Source organism: Chrysochloris asiatica, unplaced genomic scaffold (assembly GCF_000296735.1).
Source record: "Chrysochloris asiatica unplaced genomic scaffold, ChrAsi1.0 scaffold00142, whole genome shotgun sequence".
Lineage (NCBI taxonomy): Eukaryota > Metazoa > Chordata > Mammalia > Afrosoricida > Chrysochloridae > Chrysochloris > Chrysochloris asiatica.
Genome location: NW_006408660.1, coordinates 5,940,755 through 5,960,830, shown reverse-complemented (window position 1 = coordinate 5,960,830; position 20,076 = coordinate 5,940,755). Strand labels below are relative to the sequence as shown.

The following is a 20,076-nucleotide window of genomic DNA, read 5'->3' as shown; positions in this document are numbered from 1 at the left end:
CCTGGACCAAAGCAGAAGCTCACATGCTTCGTATCTCTCTTCCAGAGCAGATGCCTCAGAAAGAAATACCACGCCGATGGGAAGACAAAGGTGGGCAGGTTAAAGCCATCCTTGTTTCAAAAAGGCTAAACTCTACATTGCTGTATTTGCTCTCTGTGAAGACTAAGTGCTCAGTTCGCAGATTTGCTGGTATGATGATCTCAATGGTATGACAAAGGAGCTGGGAAGGCCGGGACATCGGCAAAACCCCAAACACCCAACCAGGGTAACCCAAAGCCACAGGTGGACTTCCCATCTCTTCTTGCAGTCCAGCCACCACACTCCGCATTGTATTCTGACAGTGGGGCCGATGTCCACAGCCCGCAGTCATGTTTTCGCTTCGCCCTTTCTGAAAGGGCTCTCCACCTGGGCACGGGCCACTGGGCAGTCCTCGGGTCCTGCGGCTTAGGAGCAAAGCACTGGTGGCTGCAGTGGTTCAAAAGGCTGAAACTACAAAGTATGGCCCATGTGTGACTCAGGCACAGAACTTGGAGGTGTCACCACAACACAGAAGCGACAAGAGCACAGCTGAGAGTCATGTGATGCCCTGGCAGCTAACTGGACCATGAGAAGGCAGCAGGGCTTCGCCTGGTGAGGGCTGGGTACTCGTGGGCCACAGTGATGACACAGGTGTTCTGCTAGCACATGGCTACATGGAATTACAGCAATCACCGCTACCCCTCAGAAACAAAATGGAAAACACACACATGGCCCTGGATGGCCAGATGCTAACATCAGCCTTCAGGTCCAGAGTGGTTCCTAGTGGAAACACTCTCCAGGGCCTTCTGCCTGCGGTGGTTGGAAACAAGATGAGTAAGTCATGGTGTTGGGGAGGCAAGGATGAAGGTTGGTCACTTTCATGTTGGAGATGAATACTTCTGCTGTGTACGTATGGGTGTCCCTCATAGAGGACTCTGAATGAGTGTGCATTAAATCATATGCATACAAAAGAAATATGGATCATGGGAGTTCACAGTTATCACAGCCATTAAAGTGTCTAAGAGTCTGTGTAACCAATATTCTAAGACAACCAGTTCCTAACTAGCTGTCCCATGTTGCTACTGTAAAGTTGACTGCATTTTACCTATTGGCTTACCTGAAATAACAGAGCAATTATAATACTGATTACTTATGATAGTATTCTGTTAATAAAATAAGGATTTATACAAAGCAATATTGGATTTTTAAACAGTTAGATGCTATGTTACTTGGCACAGTTAGTAATGATTAGGTCAAGATTTGAGACAGTCCTGGAGGAACTTCTCTTCTTTTATGAAAATATGGAAGTATCTGCATTTGTTCCTAGCATTTAAAGTTTTTGGTCTACTCTCTCACACACTCAGCTAAGGTACTGTCTTTCTATCAGGCAAGTGGAGCTCCTTGTAAATCTATATTGCTAAGTTTGTGGACTGAAACATCTGCCTTTCACACACAAATACTACCTATACACTATATATAGATATTTATTTATATATTTATATATTTATATTATATAAAGTTTACTTACGTACTTTCATCAACCATATCAGGTCTACTTAATTTTTTTGCCCATTGTTAATAAAAGAGCAATAATGCAGCAAGTTTTGGGTGTTTGTTTTGTTTTTTAAATATCACTTTTTCTAGGCTGGGTTTTCATGTGCGTGTAAAATTAGGGAGCAGAGAGGTGAAGGCTGAAGTGGGGGTGGAAGGCAGTCCAACATCTACTGGGCAGGTGGACCGTTTCAAGGCGGAGATGAATGGAGCCCAGGGTGCCAACACTCAATTGAGTCAGAGCTTTGTTCCCTAAAAGCCCAGCCCTGAGGCTCATGGGGCTCCATCGAGGCCATGGGGAACCAAAAGGAGAGATGGAAATAGAAGTGCCCTGGGTTTGGTCTGAGACTGGCACCCTCTTGGGTGTGCCTCTGTGTGGTGTGCAGTTATTCCAGGGAGTCTGGGACCCCTGCCCAGGCTGTCTACACAATTGTGCTGATGCCGCTGGGTTTGGCCTTGCTGCTGGTGGGGGGCGGCGGGGCAGGTGGCTGCCCATGGTGGTGTGCTGCGTGCCCCGACTGGGCTGAGGGCAACGTGGGGTGGCCATGAGCGTGGGCCCCATAAGGTGGGTGCCCCCCGTGGGGACCCTGGTGGTACTGGTGTGCATGCTGGATATGTTGGGGAGGGTGGTAGTGGTGGTGGTGGTGGTAAGGGGGTGGATTCTGCTGCATGTGGCAGTATGGGGTGTGGTGCCCATGCACCTGGGCCTGCGTCTGGCCCTCTGCAGGCCCCTGGTGATGGCTGGCCAAAGAGTGCTGTGGGTGGGGCAGAATGGGTGGGTGGGGGGGCAGGTGGGGAGGGACTGGGGGTAGGTGGGCCTGGGGAGGGGGCTTCCCTCTCTTACTACCAAATAAGGAACCCAGGAGGGAGGAGGAATTAGACATAGTCTGGTGTGGGCGAGATGGACACTCTTGTGTTGATGTAGCTCTCCGGCGCATGTGAGGACTGCTAATGATGGACCCCTAAAAAGGAAATTCATAGAAATCAAAATTAAAAGATCTTAAAGTACTTAGGTCAGAATGATTTTTTTTTTTAAATGTACAAAGTTCACCCACTGACTGCTAAGCCTTGGTTCACCTCACTGGCCACAGAAGGCAGGACTGGGTGAAGCTGCTTCAGGCCCCACCTGTTCTCATGCTAACTGGTAGACAGCTAGGGGAAAGGGGGGCTGATGGGACCTTGAGAAATGGCCTTCCAGTAACAGAAGTGGTGGGCAGGGGAGAGGGCACCCTCCTCTCTGCTTTCTCTGACAATCATTTTGTAACTGGAAGCCTGCCTGGGGTTTCAGATCCAAATGGGGTTATCTGTGAGCTGCTAGTGGTGAGTGAACTAGGGAAGAGCTGGTGCGCATGAAAAAGGGACCCAGAGTCTGCTGAAATTGCACCCTGCGCTCTCCTGGGTCTTAACGGGCCCAGTGGCATCTGGGTAGCCTGTCTTGGTTCCAAGGTTTCTGGGAAGGTGGTGATGGGGACAGGGATCAGGGAACCTTGTCTTTTGGGTGTGGGGCACTGCCTAGGCATTCACTGCAGCTACCTACTGCAAACCAAACAAGGAAAAAGAAAGGAACAGAAAAAGATCTGCAAGATGAGGTTAAGATGTGAACACTGAGAGAGAAATGGCTTGAGGATGAATGAAATCTCATGAAATCCACACTGAATCTCTCTCCAGGCTTTCCTCCTCCCACGAGCTAGCTAAGCAATTCCATGATGTCATGACTGCAGACACACAGCAACTGAAACTAGAAAGGAAGCGATGGGGATGGTGGAGCATGGCAGTCCAAAATTCAGCAAAAACATCCAACAGCGAGAGTGGTGGGTGAGTGGGGTGCCACAGTGACTGCAACCTGCCCGCCTAGGGGCAGTACTGGCTTCCGTAGGGACCCAGGGGGTGCCAGAAAGCCAGATGGTTAATCATGCTCAGGGACCACAAAGGATGGGGTTAAGCGGCAACTGAAATGCAAAATCCAGAACCTCCCCCCCACGGCTCCGGTCAGGAACAAGCTGGTGAGAGGCACAGGTATTTCTAGGCACAGAGGAAAGCCAGCATGCACGGGGCTGACACAGGCAGGCTGGGGAGGGCGTGTTGTCTGTGTGTGCGTCCGTGTACGGTAGGGGAAGGAGGAGCGAAACAAACAACCCCCCCCCCCCCCAAAAAAAAACAAACAAAAGGACAACAGATATAAACCAAGGGTTGAGGAGGCAACACACGACAGCCAGCTGGACGAAGGCGCTTCCTACTTACTTCCACATTGCTCTCTAGCGATCCCGCACTGCTGCGACGCCCTCGCTTCCCTGCCCAGAACATGCAATACCAGAGGTTAGACACGGACACGAGACCGGAGAGCCGCTGCCACAGAGCCTGGCACCACTACGGGGGAGCCACGCGGGGACTCAACTAGGTCGCAGGCTCAGGCACCAGGGCCCACCTGCCTGCAGGTGCCACGAGTGGGTGGGTTGGAGGAGGCTTAATGGGGAAGCCGACAGCAGTGCAGTAACGAGGTAGGGGGGAGAAAAAACCCCTGAGGTTTTAAAAAGCAAAAAACAACAGCAAAAAAATTGAAACCAGCCCCAGCTTTATACCCCTTGTCTTGTGGGCAGGGGATTCCTGGTAGGCTGAGGTTTGTGCATAACTGGGGCCTGAGGACATGAAACATGAAAATCTGTTCACTTTCTACTGCTGGTGCCAGGCTCGCCCCAGCTGCTGCTGCTGCTCCCAGGGGCTGTGGGGGAGGGCAGCTTCTCCAGTCATTACAAATAACCCAGAGTGATCCTGAAGCAGTCCTGACTTTTAGAGGATTTTATATATATATATATGTATATTTAATACAGAGAGAGAGAGACATACACACATACACACACATATAGAGACTTTTATTTTTTGCCAGGGTGGGGGTTTAATGGTTAAGACAACTCAGCTAGGCATTGTCTTTTTCTCTGGGACTGCTGACAGGTGCAGGTACCTCTGGGGGCAGAGAACTTGGTCTGTGCAGTGTTTGCTCCTGCACTGTGGGCACCGCTCCTTAAGAGGCTGCAGAGCCCTCTCAACAGAATGAGGCGCAATTACACGCAACATGTGAGTCTGGACCCAGGCAGGGCCATGTCTTCCTCTTGCTTGGGGCCCAGGAGCCACCTGGGGTTGCCACATCTCTTTGGAGAACTCATGGATTCCTGAAGGACATGGAGACTGGCACACTGTCAGTGTCCAGCCATACGGGTCTAGTCTCTATTCAGCCCTGAGAGTGAGGATGGGAAGAGGGGACAGAGAATGGGCCCCTCTGGAAGGTTCTGTCTATGCAATACCAGTGTTGAGTACTAGAAACAGCTAAGGTCTACAATGATGCTATCGGCAGTATCACTATGTTTGTGGAAAGACTGAGTCTATGGCCCATTCCATAGGGATCAAGTCTAATAGCCAAGGCTCCCTCTAAGCTCTTGAACAAGGAAGAGGCAGATATGTGCCTCTTGGTCATCCGCATCCCCCAGCTTCTGTGTGAAAGCTGCTGCTCACCCGAGCTACAGCAACCACTCAAGTGCTACATGAAAAAGTGTTTCTGCATCCTTTGGGCCTCACACAGTCACCAGAATATGACTCTCTCCTCCCAAATCTGTCCAGTGCGGCCAGGATGTAGAAGAGCTGTCAACTGGATGTCTTCACAACTTCTCAGATCAGCAGCTCTCTCTGCACTCAAGTCCCCAACCTCCATGTACTCGTAGGCACACTTCTAAACATGCCTGCACACTACAACCTGGGTCTGAAGGTGTGCCCACGTGTGTGCACACACATGAGCACACACAACCAACTGCAGTTGCTCAGGCACATGTACTGATGAGGTGAGGTGAGCCATAGTGAGCTTCACGCCATCTCCAGGTTCCCGGGCCATACTTGGCCCCAAAGCCATTCTCTTCTCAGGCATCCTCCCCTCACGGAATCCTGCCCTCACCTCTGCTGGTTGCTGTTACTAGAGCCATACCAGGCCCTGTCATGTGCAGGCAGCAGCGACATCAATAGTCATTTGTTTGGAAGGAGCTCCCAGCGCAGTTACTTTGTCAGGGTGCTGCTCTTTTCTTCCTCAGAGTCACGACAGGACGTGGCCGGCACTTAGCCATGGCCCTCAGGATGCATGTGCTCAATAATAATCACCACAATGAAAGTCACATGCACCGAACTTACACATGTGTCACATGAATCAGCTATTTCTCATAGCAACCATGTGAGGGAAAATGTGATCGCCCCCACTTTATAGAAGAGGAAACTGAGGTTCCAAGCTGTAGCCTGGCCAAGCTCTGGCAGCTAATGAGTGCAGAACTGAGAGATGAACCTGTCCAGGCTGACTCCAGAATCCAAGTGTTAAACCACGCCCTGACGGGGACTCTATCTGGTGGGGAGTGCTGTGTCTGGGGTGGAAGGAGGGACATCCACAGTTCTCCTCCATGCCCAGCTCTGCCTCCTAAGGGGCGGCCACAGGGCCATTCCACCTGCAGAACATCCATCCATCATGTGGCAGCAGGTGCTGCTTTATCCACCCACTGTTAGCACTTCTAAGCACCATGGACCCTTCCAGACAGGGCCGCATACCTGCAGAACACAGCAGTCTTCAGGTCTGCAGGGCTAAAGGCACCCAAAGGCGTGGACACTTGGTGCAGGTAGTGTCTGTGGTCCCAGAAGACATCCTCTCTGTGGGAAGTTGGTGTTGATCAGCTAAGTGGGGCAGGATAGAGGCCTGTCTGGAGTTCGGTCCATGTGCACCTTGACTTGACTGTTCTGAGAAGCAGGAGCCAAAGTTTGTCCATACCTGTTTCTGTACACTTGTTGGGTCCTTCATCTCGGAGGCACATGCATGGGTTGGCAGAGAACGGGTGGCACTGATATAGTAGCATATGCAGCCCTGACCAAAGGAAACCAAAGCCTCTAAACATCAGGAAGGCCTCTTGGCTCACTCGTGAGGAGCTGGGCTCTTTTCTCATCCTCTTGGAATGCCAGTGGCTCCCCAGAGGTGTCCTCTGAAGGGCTGACTCCTAGGTCTCACTCTGTGAAAGTCTCATCAGCTCCCAAGGTTCACGCTGGGCTGACGGAGGTGTCCTTGGTGAGTCGCAGGTCTAGGGGCAGCTGCTCCAAGGGGCCCCTGCTCTGAGGAAAGAGGCTGCCCCTGGCCTTGCTTCTTCTTGACAAGCTTCTCCTGGTGTCAGGCTCTCATGCTGAGTACTGTGGGACCAGGTGTGGTGATGCAGGAGTGAATGCAGCCTCAGGAGAGCTCATGGCCCTAGTTTTGTCCAGTGTGTGGCCTTCTACATCTCCAACAGCAAGCCCAGAGCTGTTCTGGGAAGCCTCCTGACCTTCGTGCTTTCGTGATCAAGTCTTGGGCTTGGGTGGCTGCCTGAGCCCAAATCCCCATCACACCTCACCATCTAACCTTCCTGTCTGCAGAAGCTCTCTGGGATCTATTCCTGGTTTTTGTTATTGTGGCTTAGGGCTCAGAGAGGATTCAACCTTGAATAGTTGTGGCACTAATTACAATAAATGGAAAATAGCACACTCTGGGAATTCCATCCCTCTGATAGATGGCCCTGGCTCTGCAGACTGGATGATCCCTGAACTCTGGCAGAGAGTAGACAGCAGAGGTCGGGTAGAAGGCAGCACCGGATCCCAATGGCTGGGAGCTAGAGTGGGTGTAGCTCCCAGGCACTCCTGGGATATCCTTAGGGAACAGTGTGGGCAGGACTGCCGCACTGCACAAACTCAGAGGCCCAAAGCACTCCACTAGGCCTTGGTGTTCAACCAGGGGCTGTTTCAACTCCAGAGGACACCAGGCAGTGCCGGGAGGTATGACTGATTGTCATGACTGGGGAATACTAGTGCACCCAAGTGGGTCAAGACCAGGGAAGTTGCCAAAATTCCTGCAATGCACAGGACAGCCCACAGCAGAGAATGAGCTGGCTCTCTGTGTCAGTAGTGCTGAAGAGGAGAAATCTGGGGGCAAACCCTGGTGCTGGCTATGGAGCTCTGATTTTTACTATGGAAAAATAAATGTCGAAAGAAAAAAAAAAAACACATCAACTTAAAAAAAAAAAATCTGGGAAATGAATAAGCGTAAGTGAAGTAATGCTGCGGGCAGGTGGGAGTTGGTAGGAGCAGGCTGTCTTAGGGTGGGTCCAGAAGTAGGGCTGGGTGAGGTGGACAGGCTCACTGGATAGGAAAGGAAGGGCTTTTGGGCCCTGTCAGTGGAGGAGGTTGGTCTGAGAGGATTTCACAATGTCAGGCTCTGGGGCGAGGGCATCAGGGCAGGTGGAACCTACGATACTGAGCACAGCATTAAACTATAACACCTTGTGCAGCCTGCACCACGACAGCCCCTTGGAGCCACCTCTGAGAGAAGTTGAGCAGCCAGATGTGACTAGTGGGGCTGAGGAAGTATGGTGCAGCCCCTCACCCACAGTCAATCTGGAGGAGAACGTGCAGGCAGGCCTTCTGGACCCTGTTCTAACATCCGTAGGCAAAGTAGCTGGCAGAAGCTCCCTCCCTGTTCCCTGGTGGTTAAGGTGCCCCCAAACTTGGGAAACCTGGGAGGCTGGAGGGGTGCTGCTTGCTTGGGGGCTAAGTGGCTGGCAACAAATGAAACACACAGAAACAAAGATACAACAACAAAACCCCATTTCCACCAGAGTTTTCCCTCACATTCAGCACTCCATTGTGGCTGTGGAAACATGGGTTTCCCAGGAAAGGCTAACACACAGGGAGAGCAAGACCAGCAGAAAAGGGGAGTCTCCAGACACAGTGTAGAGGGGCTTCACTCAATTTCATTCATCAGCATAAACAGAAGAATGCAGCAGCATAAGGCACACGGGACACAACCACCAGCCGGGCCTGTTCTCTCCATGTTAGAAGCAATTTCAGAAAGTAATTAAATAAACACCCCTGGAAGAAGAGAAGGGAAACGTGGGGAGCGCCCCAGGTTGTTTTGGCTAGATTGCTTTGGTAGACCCTGCTTTCCTCTGCCGTTGGGGACACCCTTTCTGCATTGCCAGGTGCTGCTCTGGCTTTAGGAAGCTCACACGAAGCCTCAGAGTCCTCCGCCTGAACCCTGCTGCTGCTGGCTCCACGCAGGCCCTTCCCGGCGCACAATGCATGCCCCGACTGCGGACATGCCCGTCTGAGTCCTGCATGCATTGGGCTAGGAAGGTGGTTCTAGGCCTAGCTCTTACCCGCTTCTGAGAGGTCCCTTAAGGAGCTGCTGAGCGCGCTGCGCTTGAGGCCCTCGCCACTGGCATAGCTGTCATCCAGGCAGGCCCGGCTCAGTGTCCCATTGCCTGACTCCTTTTTCAGGCTGGAGCACTGGGACATGCTGGGCCGCACAACGCCCTTCTGCTTCTCCAGCTCCGCTGAAACAGAGAGGGAAACAGAGAGGGAAAGTGAGAGGGGAATGGGCTGAGGTGGGGTGGTGGTGGAAGGGGGTTGCTGAGGAGCCCAGCCCCTGGAGGGCAGGTTGTTCCTGGGAAAGAGGGTACAGTGAGAGCCTTGGATGCAAGGAAGAGGAAAGGTGATCCTAGGAAGGGATGCTGGAGAGTGAGGCTGCCAGTCAGCATGCAGGAATGGCAGTCACTCTCTAGCTGTGAGGGTCCACCAGTGGAGAAAGAGCTCCCCGAGGTGGGAGATGGGAAGGGCTAAGCAGGCCATACTGCTGAGGGAGGGGTGGAGCACAGGAAAGCCTCATGCTCCAGGGAGACATGGAGCAAGGGAGGCAGGGACTAGCATCTTCTTCCCTCCCTGCTCTCTATCCAGTACACCCAGGGGACAGTTATGACCTAGACACCATCCGTTCTGGGTGCGGGAAGATGAAGACAAGCACACTAAACCCTTGAGGAGCTCAGCTCCAGAGCTCTGTGACTATGCAGAAAGCTACAAATCACCTGGGAGCATCTCTGTGGGGCTCAGGGAGTCAATGGCCACTCTGCCTCTGACCACCATCACAGCCATCAGGGAGGGAGGCAAATGCCTGTGTCTGCTGTCTCTTCCTCCCCGAGAGCCCAGGGACCTACTCTCTATTCGGTGCTTCTCCATCTCCTGTACTTCTGCAATGGATTCCCGCAGGTCATCTGTGAATTTCTTCCGGTCTTGAGGATTAGGTGCATTGAAGTTGATTAACACTTTGATGTCTGTGCCGGGGACAGCAGACGTGAGCCGGATGCCATTGGGGTAGTCTGGAGGAGAAGGAAAGGAGGAAAGCCCTGTGTTTTTAGTATATTCTATAATTTCCTTTCTAGTCAAGAAAGTAGCACTAAATCTCAAATCAGTATCTGCATGGGAGAAGAGCTCAGCGTCTAAGTTCTTCACAGACACGTAGCGTGAGGGAGGAAAGGTGCTAACATCATCAGCAAGACTGGAGGGACCACCAGTCTCCATCTCTCTCACTTGTGTCCATTTTGTTCCATATGTGAAGTCACGGGGGAGATCTGGTCAATTCTCAGGAAAAAGCCAGGGCCCACTTTCTTCTTCCCATTCCCCACAGGCCATGGAGCCTCAGACCCTTGAGTTAAGGTTCTTCGTGCTACTTGGTGCTTGTCATGGGGCCTGGTGCTGAGTGCAGGAGGTGGACAGGGAACAGGTGGGAGTCCTGTGTGGGCAGGGGAGTCTTATCCAGGGACCTCAGAACATTCTGAGATAGGACTGAGCTTAATTCTCTCCTGAAGGCCTCCAAATCCATAGTTCCCTAGGGATGTGCTGTGGACATTTCACAGCCAACACATTCTCTGCTGAACCCAGCATTTTGCTGCCCAAACCCTCCTGGTGCTAGTTCTGCGTCATCAGTCTTCTGGGCTTTGGTATCCTGGTATCACCTCTCTCAGGGGGCAATGCTTGGCTGAGCACTTCCTTTAGTAACTGGGTATTTGACTGCTCCTGGCCCCAAAACTGATCCCACTTTGCTTAGATCTAGTCAAGGCTGGCAGCTAAAATACCTACATGCCTAAGATGATAGAACTGGACCAAGGGGAATGGCTATGAGAAGATATGGGGAGTGAGAAGGGCTGGGCAACTCAGTATCACCGAGTGAGTACATAGGGTCTGAGGGCATGGCTTCTGGCTTGCAACCCCTTCTCTGTCAGCAGCACTACTGAGGGGACAGCTACACTCACAAATGCCTTTCCCTCTCCTGCCAATGAAGAGCCCAAATGTCTGAGGCACAATCCTGAGCCCTGCCTTGGGCCATACCCCTACTCCCTGCCATGTCTGGTCTATCCCACCCCAGACCAGAAGCTATGCCTTGCTTGGTTTCCACACACTGGCATCCAGGGGCCTGGTACCTAGAATGGTTCGTGACTTTCTGGTATTGTCCTGACCAGCAGTGATGACTCCTGCCTCCCAACCTTGGCCAACAGCTCAATCAGGTGATGGCAATGAAGCCCCCTCAGGACTGGCCACTTAACCTCTGGGAAGAGGTGGCACCAGGTTATCTTTAGACTCCCAGGGCTTAGTTCTACATCCCAGCACTTCTTGTTGTTAAGTGCTGTCACGTCAGTTCTGACTCATAGCGACCCTGTATAGGGTTTCCAAGGAGCAGCTGGTGAGTTTGAACTGCTGACCTTGTGATTCAAGCTGACCTTGCAGCTCAGTGCTTTAATCTACAGCGCCACACCAGGACTCCAACATAACAACGGCAGTGATGGGATTTGAACCCACGCCCCTGAAAAGACTGGAGCCTAAATCCAGCACCTTAGTCCATTCAGCCACACTGATTGCCCTAAAATCTCTATAGGAAATACTTTCACATCAGGGGTCTCATGTTGGAAGCCTATGGGTCAGCTCTAGCTTTGTCAGTTTTATTTGGCTTGCACATTAAAAAAAAAAAAAAATTTTTTTTTGAGCCACAATATACACAAGAACTCACTCACTGCAACTGGATTGACTCACAGTGGCCCTATAGGAGAAGTGCGTCATAGCGTTTCCAAGAAAACTGTTATGGGAGTAGGCAGCATCATCTTTCTCCTGCAGAGCAGCTGGTAGGTTTGAATTGCTGACCTTGCAGTTAGCAGTCTAATGCTTAACTCACTGTGCCACAAGGGCACCTTACCACCACAACAGCATAGTGTTATTTGATTCTTCCTATTCAGTAATGTTCACTGAGACCCTGACCTGTCAGTACTCTGTCAGCAAAGGCAGCCGCACTGGGTCCTCTCCTGGGATGAGAAGTGCTTTCTCGCCCCACGTGTGAAGCTGCTTGGTATGACTCCCAGTCATCTCATGCCAGACCAGGCTTTGCAATATACACAGGTCTAGGATAGGCTGTATGGGGAGGGAGAGGCTGGACAGGCTTTGGGCAGACTTACACTGGTTCTCGAAAAGGAGGACCTGCATACCATACAGGGAGAAGGACTGTCGGAAGCTGTACGTCACTGAGTTCTTCTTCTTCTGGAAGATCTTGGTGACCTGTAGGCAGCCAGAGGCAGAAGTCTGAGCCGCACAGTCATCAGTGCCCCAGCCTGCCCCAGATGATCAGTGGCCTGGGGACCATGGGCTCCTGGGTGACAATGGTCTCTGGAGGAGAGGAGGTACCTGGGGCAGGGAAGAGGCACTACAGGGAGGAAGGCATGCCCATTCACACTGTGACTTGGTTTCTGTTCTTACAAGTCCCTGTTGCCAGCCTGGCTAGAGACAAAGCCTCAGAGCCCAGCAGAGAGGTGGCGGGTACACTACTGTGGATAGCTAGCTGAGGTGCCTTCTTACAGCCATGTAAGGTGCACACACCACGTGTGGTAGCCTGGTGGGCATAGCAGGCAGCCAGTGCTCAGTGGCAACAGCCTTTCCTCTGTTGGAAACAACCCCTACGTGTAAGTGGCATCTGCTCCTGTGCCTGATGGCTATGCCAGCCCCACCTCTGCCAGGTCCTGTCCCATGTCTCCCTGCTCAGAGTCAGTCTGCAGATCTGTGAAGAATTTTGCATCTGGCAGCCTCAGTGGCTTGGGAGGAAGTGAAACTTGTATTTACTGAGTGTCAGTACGTGCCAGGCCCCATGCAAGTGAGGTTCTTTGTCCAGAGCTTCTCTGAGTGAGGACACCAAGGTTCAGGGATTTGAGGTGACTTTAAGGTCTCTTTATAAAGGATTTGGACCCACATGTCTAAACTTTAACTTCAGTAGTCAGAAAGGACCACCTGGTCCTCATATCCAGTCAAGCATGTGGGAGAGTGGGAGTGGGCTGCAGGAAGAACCGAAACATGGGAGGACAGGTGGGAGTGGGCATCCTTAGCCCATCTATTCTTGGGCACCGCTCCATTTCCCCTTGGGGAGCCCCTCTTCCATCATTAGCTCCAGGGTGTGGGGGCTGTGCCCCCTGCCTAGGCAGTAAGAAAGCACTGCACCTCCCTGACCCCAGTACTGGCTTAGGGAGGGCAAAGGAAATAGGAAGATTCCTTCTGAGACGTGGGCTCAGGTTCTCAGAAAGAGGCCCCCTCTGTGTGCTGGCTGTGGGTACATCTTTCCCTTGGTGGGTGAGTCTGCGCAGCTGAGACATTGTGTGTGCCAGCCTGTGAGAAGAGATTAGGCTGAAGCCGGAAATCCCGTCTGGTCTGAGGCCTGTTTTCACTCGCATCAGTGTGAGTCTGACTTTGGGCTAACACAGCCTCCTATTCCCACCCTATGCAAGGGCTTCCCCAGGTGCAGACGCTGAGGCTCTCTACCCACAACCCCTGTGGATGAACCACATACCACTAGAAGATCATTAAACAGGAAGATCTCTCGCTGATGCAGTCCAAGTTTCTGGGGTTTATTTGGGTCTGGAACCTCAAAGAGCCGGCAGTAGCAGACCAGCCTACGGTGGGGCAAAGAGAGCACCTGTGCAGAGAGAGAAAGTCCTGCCGTCAGCTACCCAGTCCCTCCTCTGGGCCTGGGCATACCCACCATGAGGCCACAGTCAAGGTGCTGCCTGTGTGCCAGAAACCCAGGCCAGGGCCTCAGATTTCAAAAGGCCGCTGTTCACAAACCAGGCAAAAAAGAACAGCTGTTTGCCTGATAGCAGTCTTCCGCACTCTACCATGAAGCTACTATTTAAGGTTTCCTACCTATGGCTCCTAAAGGACTTTGCTTCTGGTGAGGCTGAGTTTCACTTCTTTCCAGCAAGTAACAGGCCTTCAAGCACTTACTCAAGATCAAAGACTATAGCCTTCGGCATAGATTACACCGCAATGTAAAGAAAATGAAAATCTGCTGGACCAATTAGCAACGTCAGGATGAGTGGAGAAAACAAAGACACTGTCAAGGATTTCATTGTACTTGGATCCATAATCAATGCCCATGGAAGCAGGTATCAAAGGACAGACGTATGGATTGGGCATATCTGCTGCCAAAGACCTCTCTAAAGTGTCCTATGAAAGCTGGACAATGAATAAAGAAAATGGAAGAACTGATGCCTTTGGATTATAGTATTGGTGAAGACTATGAATGTAAGCCTGGATTGTTGTAAGAACAAACACATCTGTCTTGGAAGAAGTACAACCAGGATGTTCCTTAGAAGTGAGGATGGTGGGACTTTCCCTCATGTACACTGGACATGTTATCAGGGGGGACCAGTTCCTGGAGAAGGACATCATGTTTGGTAGAGTCAGCAAAAAACAAGAAGACCCTCAATGAGATGGATCAACACTGTGGCTGAAGCAATGAGCTCAAATACAGCAACGATTGTGAGGATGGCTCAGGACCCCCTGTTGTATACAAGGTTGCTCTGAGTAGGAAGCGACTTGATGGCACCTAACAACAGACACCGTCTCATGTGGAACTCCAAATCAGAGAGGAATTCATGTTTACTGAGCCACAGAGAGAGTAAGTAACTTGCCTTCAGTCACAATGACTTCTCCTCTACCAAAATGCCTTCTAGCAGAGAAGACATCAATGGTTCCGATGTCTGAAAGACCTAGCTATTTCCTGTGCAGGACTCGTGATGCTTTGTGGGACCTGGCTACTCCAAACCATGTTGTTGTTAAGTGCCATCGAGTCGGTTCCGATTCATAGCAACCCTGGAATGCAGGGGTAGGGAATGTCTGGCCCACGGACTGTACAAGGTCCATGAAACCATTTGGTCTGACCCTGCCAAGGCAACTGCAGCTCCGGTCATCACACTGTTGTTAAGTGCTGTCCAGTCGGTTCCAACTCACAGCGACCCTGTATTAGGGGTGAGTTAATTTAATGTTTGACCAACTATTGTTGCTAAGTGTCGTCAAGTTAGTTCCAACTCACAGCAACCCGAGGATCAGCTAGTGAGTTTGAGCCGCCAATCTTGTGATTCAAACCATCCTTGTAGTCGAGTGTTTATTCTACAATGCCATACCAGGACTCCTTGCCCAAATATAGTAGGCAATTTTTAAGTTGATTTTGTATGGCCCACAATATGATGTTACATATTTTGCTGGATAAAAGGTTCCCCACCCCTGCTGTACAGACCTGCCGACTTTGGGGCTAGCACTCCAGTGCTGAGTCTGCAGCTCCTCCCCAGCACTCTACAGCTCCTGTCCTCGCCTCACTCTCTGTTCTACACACCCTGGGAGGCTTCAGGGAGCCATCCACCTTTCACTTCGCCATGGCTAAAGCTGCGTTTGGACCTGACTCAGTCAGCTGGTGTCTCAGGAGCCCAGGCCTGGCTTTTGGAGCTCCAGCCTTATAAACAGACTGGCTCCGATGGGACATGGAGGGAGGGAGGACAGGCTAACTTGCTGGGAGTCTCCAGAATGAAGTACCTCAGGGATACGAGACAAACAGTGGAAGAACTGTGGCAAACAGTTTGTGCGAGAAAGTGGATGAAGGAGAGAAGATGGTAGGATCTGGGGCTGCAGAGGTGGGCTAAGGCCTAGGGACTCTCCCTATGGAAAGCGGGTCTCAGTTGGGGAGGGGGGATAATGACAGAACAGTTGACAAGCAGGGGACTGGGGGACTGGAGGAGCATGTGTTCCAAGGTGAGCTGGTAGATTCAGTGGGCACTGAGAGAAGAAGAAGTGAGAGCCAAGGGTTGGAAGAGGAAACATCTGCCAATGAATGTGGGGGAGCTGCTGAGCTGAGGTCAAGGAGGACCTCCGTGCCTGGGAACATAGAAGGGCTCTTACTACCTCCTGGGAAGCTTTCTGCCATAACACATCTGCCTCTTCTCCCCGCCACCCCCCTGCTGTGAGGTCTTCGGGTCTGGAGGGAGTTGGGGCTAGGGTAATTACAAACATCGAATTTTTGATTGCTCTGGAAATGAACTCAAGCACCCAGAACTTTGGAGATGGGAGTCCACAGTCTCCCCAGGGCAGTATACCAGCACAGAGAATACTCACGCAGCCAAGCCCGTGGTGCAGGGATCCAATCTATATGGAGGAAGAGGAAACGAAGGGAGATGTTAATGTTCCAAAGGGTAGGCTTGGGCCCTGAGGAGCACCAGGGTGCTGGTGTCCAGTTACAGCAGCCCCTTCCCTTTGCCCCATCCTGGGACACAGCACCTGGGACCACCTGGGACCCAGCAACAGGATGCTTTGAGGGGAAGCCTGCCAGCATAGGTGGCCTCGGAACAGAATTACCACAGAGCCTGTCCTAAGACCCTGAGAAATGCCCACTACTCCCCCAAATTAGGAGCCACTGAAGACAAAACACGGAGCCCTGAAATAATGCAGGAGCCCTGTTAGGGAGGTGGGGGTTCAGAGTGGCAGCAGGGTCACAGCTGGGTCAGCAGAACTGCCAGTCTCCCCACAGGGGCCCCCTCTGGTGATGCCAGGGCCCACCACGTACCGGTTTCTTCCCCACAATGAGCTTCTCCACCTTCTGCACCTGAGACACGTGGTCCTCATTGGTCTTCAGCTCCCGCTTGCGGATCCGCTCATAGATCCCAATGAGCATCTCCCGGGGAATATCCTCCCCGTCATCCACACCTGGGAGGAGAGAAGTTGGTGCTTGGATGGCTGTGGCTGGTGAGCCTCAGCCCAGCCTTGGCAGTTGCTAAGCTGTATCAGAATAGGGATCCCTTTCACCATGCCTGATAGGACCAAAGACATTCTAGACACACAGCCTGTTAATTGCAAATCCCCTCAGAATTCCTCCACCAGGGGCAAGGTCAACACATGGAGTCTTCATCTGGACCAGCATTGGGTGGGGCTACACTTCCTTAAAAGAGCTTTGCATATATTGCTTGCTCTATCCTGACCACAGCCCTGTGAGGTGGGCATGACCATCTGCTTTACACAGATGGAAAACTGAGGCTCAAAGGAGAGTGGGGAGGAGGAGACTATGAAGCCCAGAGCTTGCAAGTTCAGACTCCAAAAGACCTGGAAAGCAAATCCTAGTTTTATCCCTTACTAGCTGCGTGACCGTGGGCAGGTGATGAAGCCTCTCAACTTGTCCCCAACTAGAGAATGGTCACCTAGAGCACCGAGGACTTCAATGGAGAAGCACGCAGAATGCTGAGTGAGAGGACGATGCTGTAGTAGTTGCTGCTGCTCCCCACACCACACAGGCACGAGCAGGGGCCAGGACTTGAACCTGGTGGCTTTAACTCCAGGCTCCTAGTCTTCCTTGCTGTGAGAACAGCAACTTGACCTTACTCCTCAGAGAAATGCAAATTCTCATCCTGGTGAGGTCTGCAGCTCCCCACATATATGATAGGCAGGAGGCCACAGGCTGGGTAACAGGTTCTTCTGCTGGTACGGCTGTGGGGAAGTGGGTCTTCCCATAAACCACTAGTGGGATACGGAAAGGTCAACCTTTCTGTGGGGAATTTGACAATACCTGCCCAAATGATAAATTCAAACACCCTCAGGCCCACTGATTGCATCTGGAAAATGATCCATGTCCAAGGTTGTTTACTGAACCATTGTTTCCAAATAGGGAAAGACTGAAGACAACTGTTTACCCATCAACATGGGGTTGGTTCAGCCATCATCATACTTTAGTATGAATGTATATTACATATCTGGCCAAAAAGAATGGGGAAGACCACAGTGAGCCGATATGGAAAATTTCTCCTAAATTCAATGGAAAAAGGCAAGGTACCTTTTATATATATTCTGCCATAATAAATAACACAGTGAAGTATTTCTCAACCCTGAAGAGTAATAACTAGCAATCAAATTCCTTCAGGACAAACTCCCCTCTAAGACTGAAACTCAAAGGGTATACACACACACAAGCATGTAAACTTGCTGGTGACCACATTGGTCTACTGGTGAGTGGAAGAGGGGGAAAGGCAGCAATGAAGAAATGGGCTGAGTTCAACCCCAGTCCATTGACTCCCGTTGACCTGGAGATGAGAGAGAGAAGAGGAAGGGCTGGTTGGTCCAAAGTGTGGTGGGAGCTGAGGACACCTGAGCCCATGGATAAGGACACAGCCACAGAGGGCTAGAGCTGAGAGTGAAGCATCCAGGTGATATGAAGTGAGGGGAGATGCACAAGAGCACCAAACTTTCAGACAGAACCCATTTGACCTAGCCTCGATGGCTCAATAATCAGAACTCGACTAGAGGAAGACCACAATTTTTTTTTTTTTTTTAATAAAGGAAACATGGGTAAATTGCTACAATTTGATGAAACTGACCTATACTTATAGAGGTAGTAACTAAATACTAACAGAGAGGGAAGGAGTCTTCACATCAAGTATCAATGCTATCCCCCCCTCTGTACACAGGGTAGATAGGGACGGGCATCTTAGACATTGGCTACCTAAAGTGAGGGGGCGATAAAGGCATGAAGTGACTGTCTTACAAAGTTTCAAGAGGGAGTTTAGTTTAAGAGTGTGTGAGGGAAGATAGAGTCCCCACTGAATAGTTGTCATATTGTCTAGATGGGTCCGGTGAAAAGAGATGGGGATAAGATTCATATGATTCAATAGTGAATAATTGTTATCATGACTAATTGTGACTGTCACAATTGTAAAGGTAGAAGTTTTGTAACAAAAACTTACAGTCTTGTGTGGTTAATCTTACAGTCCAGAAACAGAGGATCCTACGACCATCAAGGGAGAAGTGCACAAGCAGAAAGCAGGACCTTATCCAGAGAAGCAGCCCAGAGACGGAGGCAGAGACGGGAGCATGGAGACGGGGAGCGGCTGAGAACTCTAGATTCATGGGAAGGGAGGGACTAAGAGCTGGTGGCCAGGAGGCAGACTTGCAGAATGTGCCCTTTGAAGACATAAATTATTATATATGCCTGAGTGGGTTTTTTTTTTTTTTTTTAAAAGCTAAAGTGGATAGAGAGAAATACTGTTAACTGATGGTACATGGATGGGATTATAATCATTGTAATGAAACAAGGTGTATGATTTGTTGGATGTAAAACTGATGACGTGCCCTGTAAACTTTCACTCAATCCACAATAAAAACCTTAAAAAACAAAAGAGTAATGAAGTACTGAAGCATGCCACTGCTTGGATGAATCATCAGAAGTCAGTCACAAAGGGACAAATACTGTCCGGTCTTACTTAACATGAAATAAGCAAACATATAGCACCCAACGATTATGAGTGGTCACCAAGGACGGGAGGGAGACTTGGAGGGGAGACTTTTGCTTAGGGGCACTGAGTTCATATTAATGGTGGTGGAATAACTGGGAGAAGGGTAGGAAGAAGGGTGTACACCTTGAGAATGTAGTCAGTGCCACTGAACTGTACATGTGGGACATTGTTGACTACAAGTATGCTTTGCTCTGTGTAGTTTCACAATAAAAAATAACAGTAGCAAAATAATTAAAATAAATGAAAAAAGTCAGGCACAAAATAGAGAGGTTAAAAACCATCATGCATTTGTTTGAACAAGGAACCTCTGGAAGGATACATTCTTCTGGTTTTCAACCATGTAAGGTAATATTATTCAAAACATAAATTTCAAAGTCTGTTTTAAGAATTGAAAAAAAAAAAAAATATTGCCTGTCTGGCTATCCTATCTTCCTTCCCCACCCATCCTTGAGCCCTGTCCCAGCAGGCACAATTCTTGCTGCTAGGGTCCTGCCAGGAAAAGTGGAGTGCGCGTTGCGCATGTGCACACACAGGAAGGAAGACGAGAGGCATTCTTGGAAAACAGAATGCTGGACACGAAGCAGGTAGGAGACCAGGGCCCTGCCTGTGGGTGTGGCTCTACACTCAGGTAAACTTAGACTCCTCTGAGGTGGTGATGGTGTGCAGTCATCTGGGCTCATGAGGATGGAAAATCCGTAGCTGTGAGTGCCAGAACCAGGTTCAGCCTAGAGAGGAGCTGCTCATAGGAGAGGCCCTGGCCTCGTTGAAGACAGCACCCATATCAGAGGGGCTAATGATAATGTGCTCTCTCTTTTGGAGACACAATTTGCTATTAATGAGTTTTCCAGATGCCTCAGTTTTCCTAGGAACTATAGCCAACCTCAAGGAGTTCTGGTAGCATAGTGGTTACAAGTCGGGCTGCTAACTTGAAGGTCAGCAGTTCAAAACTACCAGCTGTTCTGTGAGAGAAAGATGAGGCTTTCTGCTCCTGTAAAGATTACAGCCTTGGAAACCCTAAGCAGGGTCACTATGAGTTGGAACCGACTCCATGGCA

The 20,076-nt window shown here is 50.6% G+C and overlaps 1 protein-coding gene across 3 annotated transcripts in view; it reads right to left on the bottom strand.

Annotated features, from left to right (window-relative positions):
* Positions 1-444: 444 nt before the first annotated feature.
* The window catches only part of IQSEC1 (IQ motif and Sec7 domain 1), a 219,941-nt gene continuing 200,309 nt past the window's right edge, over positions 445-20,076 (bottom strand). Inside the window, exons 7-14 of one of the 3 annotated variants that reach the window (XM_006870472.1) lie at positions 16,310-16,449; positions 15,862-15,891; positions 13,265-13,390; positions 11,889-11,988; positions 9,603-9,764; positions 8,769-8,945; positions 3,811-3,860; positions 445-489 (exon numbers count right to left, since the gene is read on the bottom strand). In XM_006870472.1, coding sequence (XP_006870534.1) covers positions 445-489; positions 3,811-3,860; positions 8,769-8,945; positions 9,603-9,764; positions 11,889-11,988; positions 13,265-13,390; positions 15,862-15,891; positions 16,310-16,449 — 830 coding nt within the window. Of the gene's footprint in view, positions 490-1,766; positions 2,532-3,810; positions 3,861-8,768; positions 8,946-9,602; positions 9,765-11,888; positions 11,989-13,264; positions 13,391-15,861; positions 15,892-16,309; positions 16,450-20,076 lie in introns of those variants that run through there. The other 2 variants (XM_006870471.1, XM_006870470.1) reach the window with 2 other exon arrangements.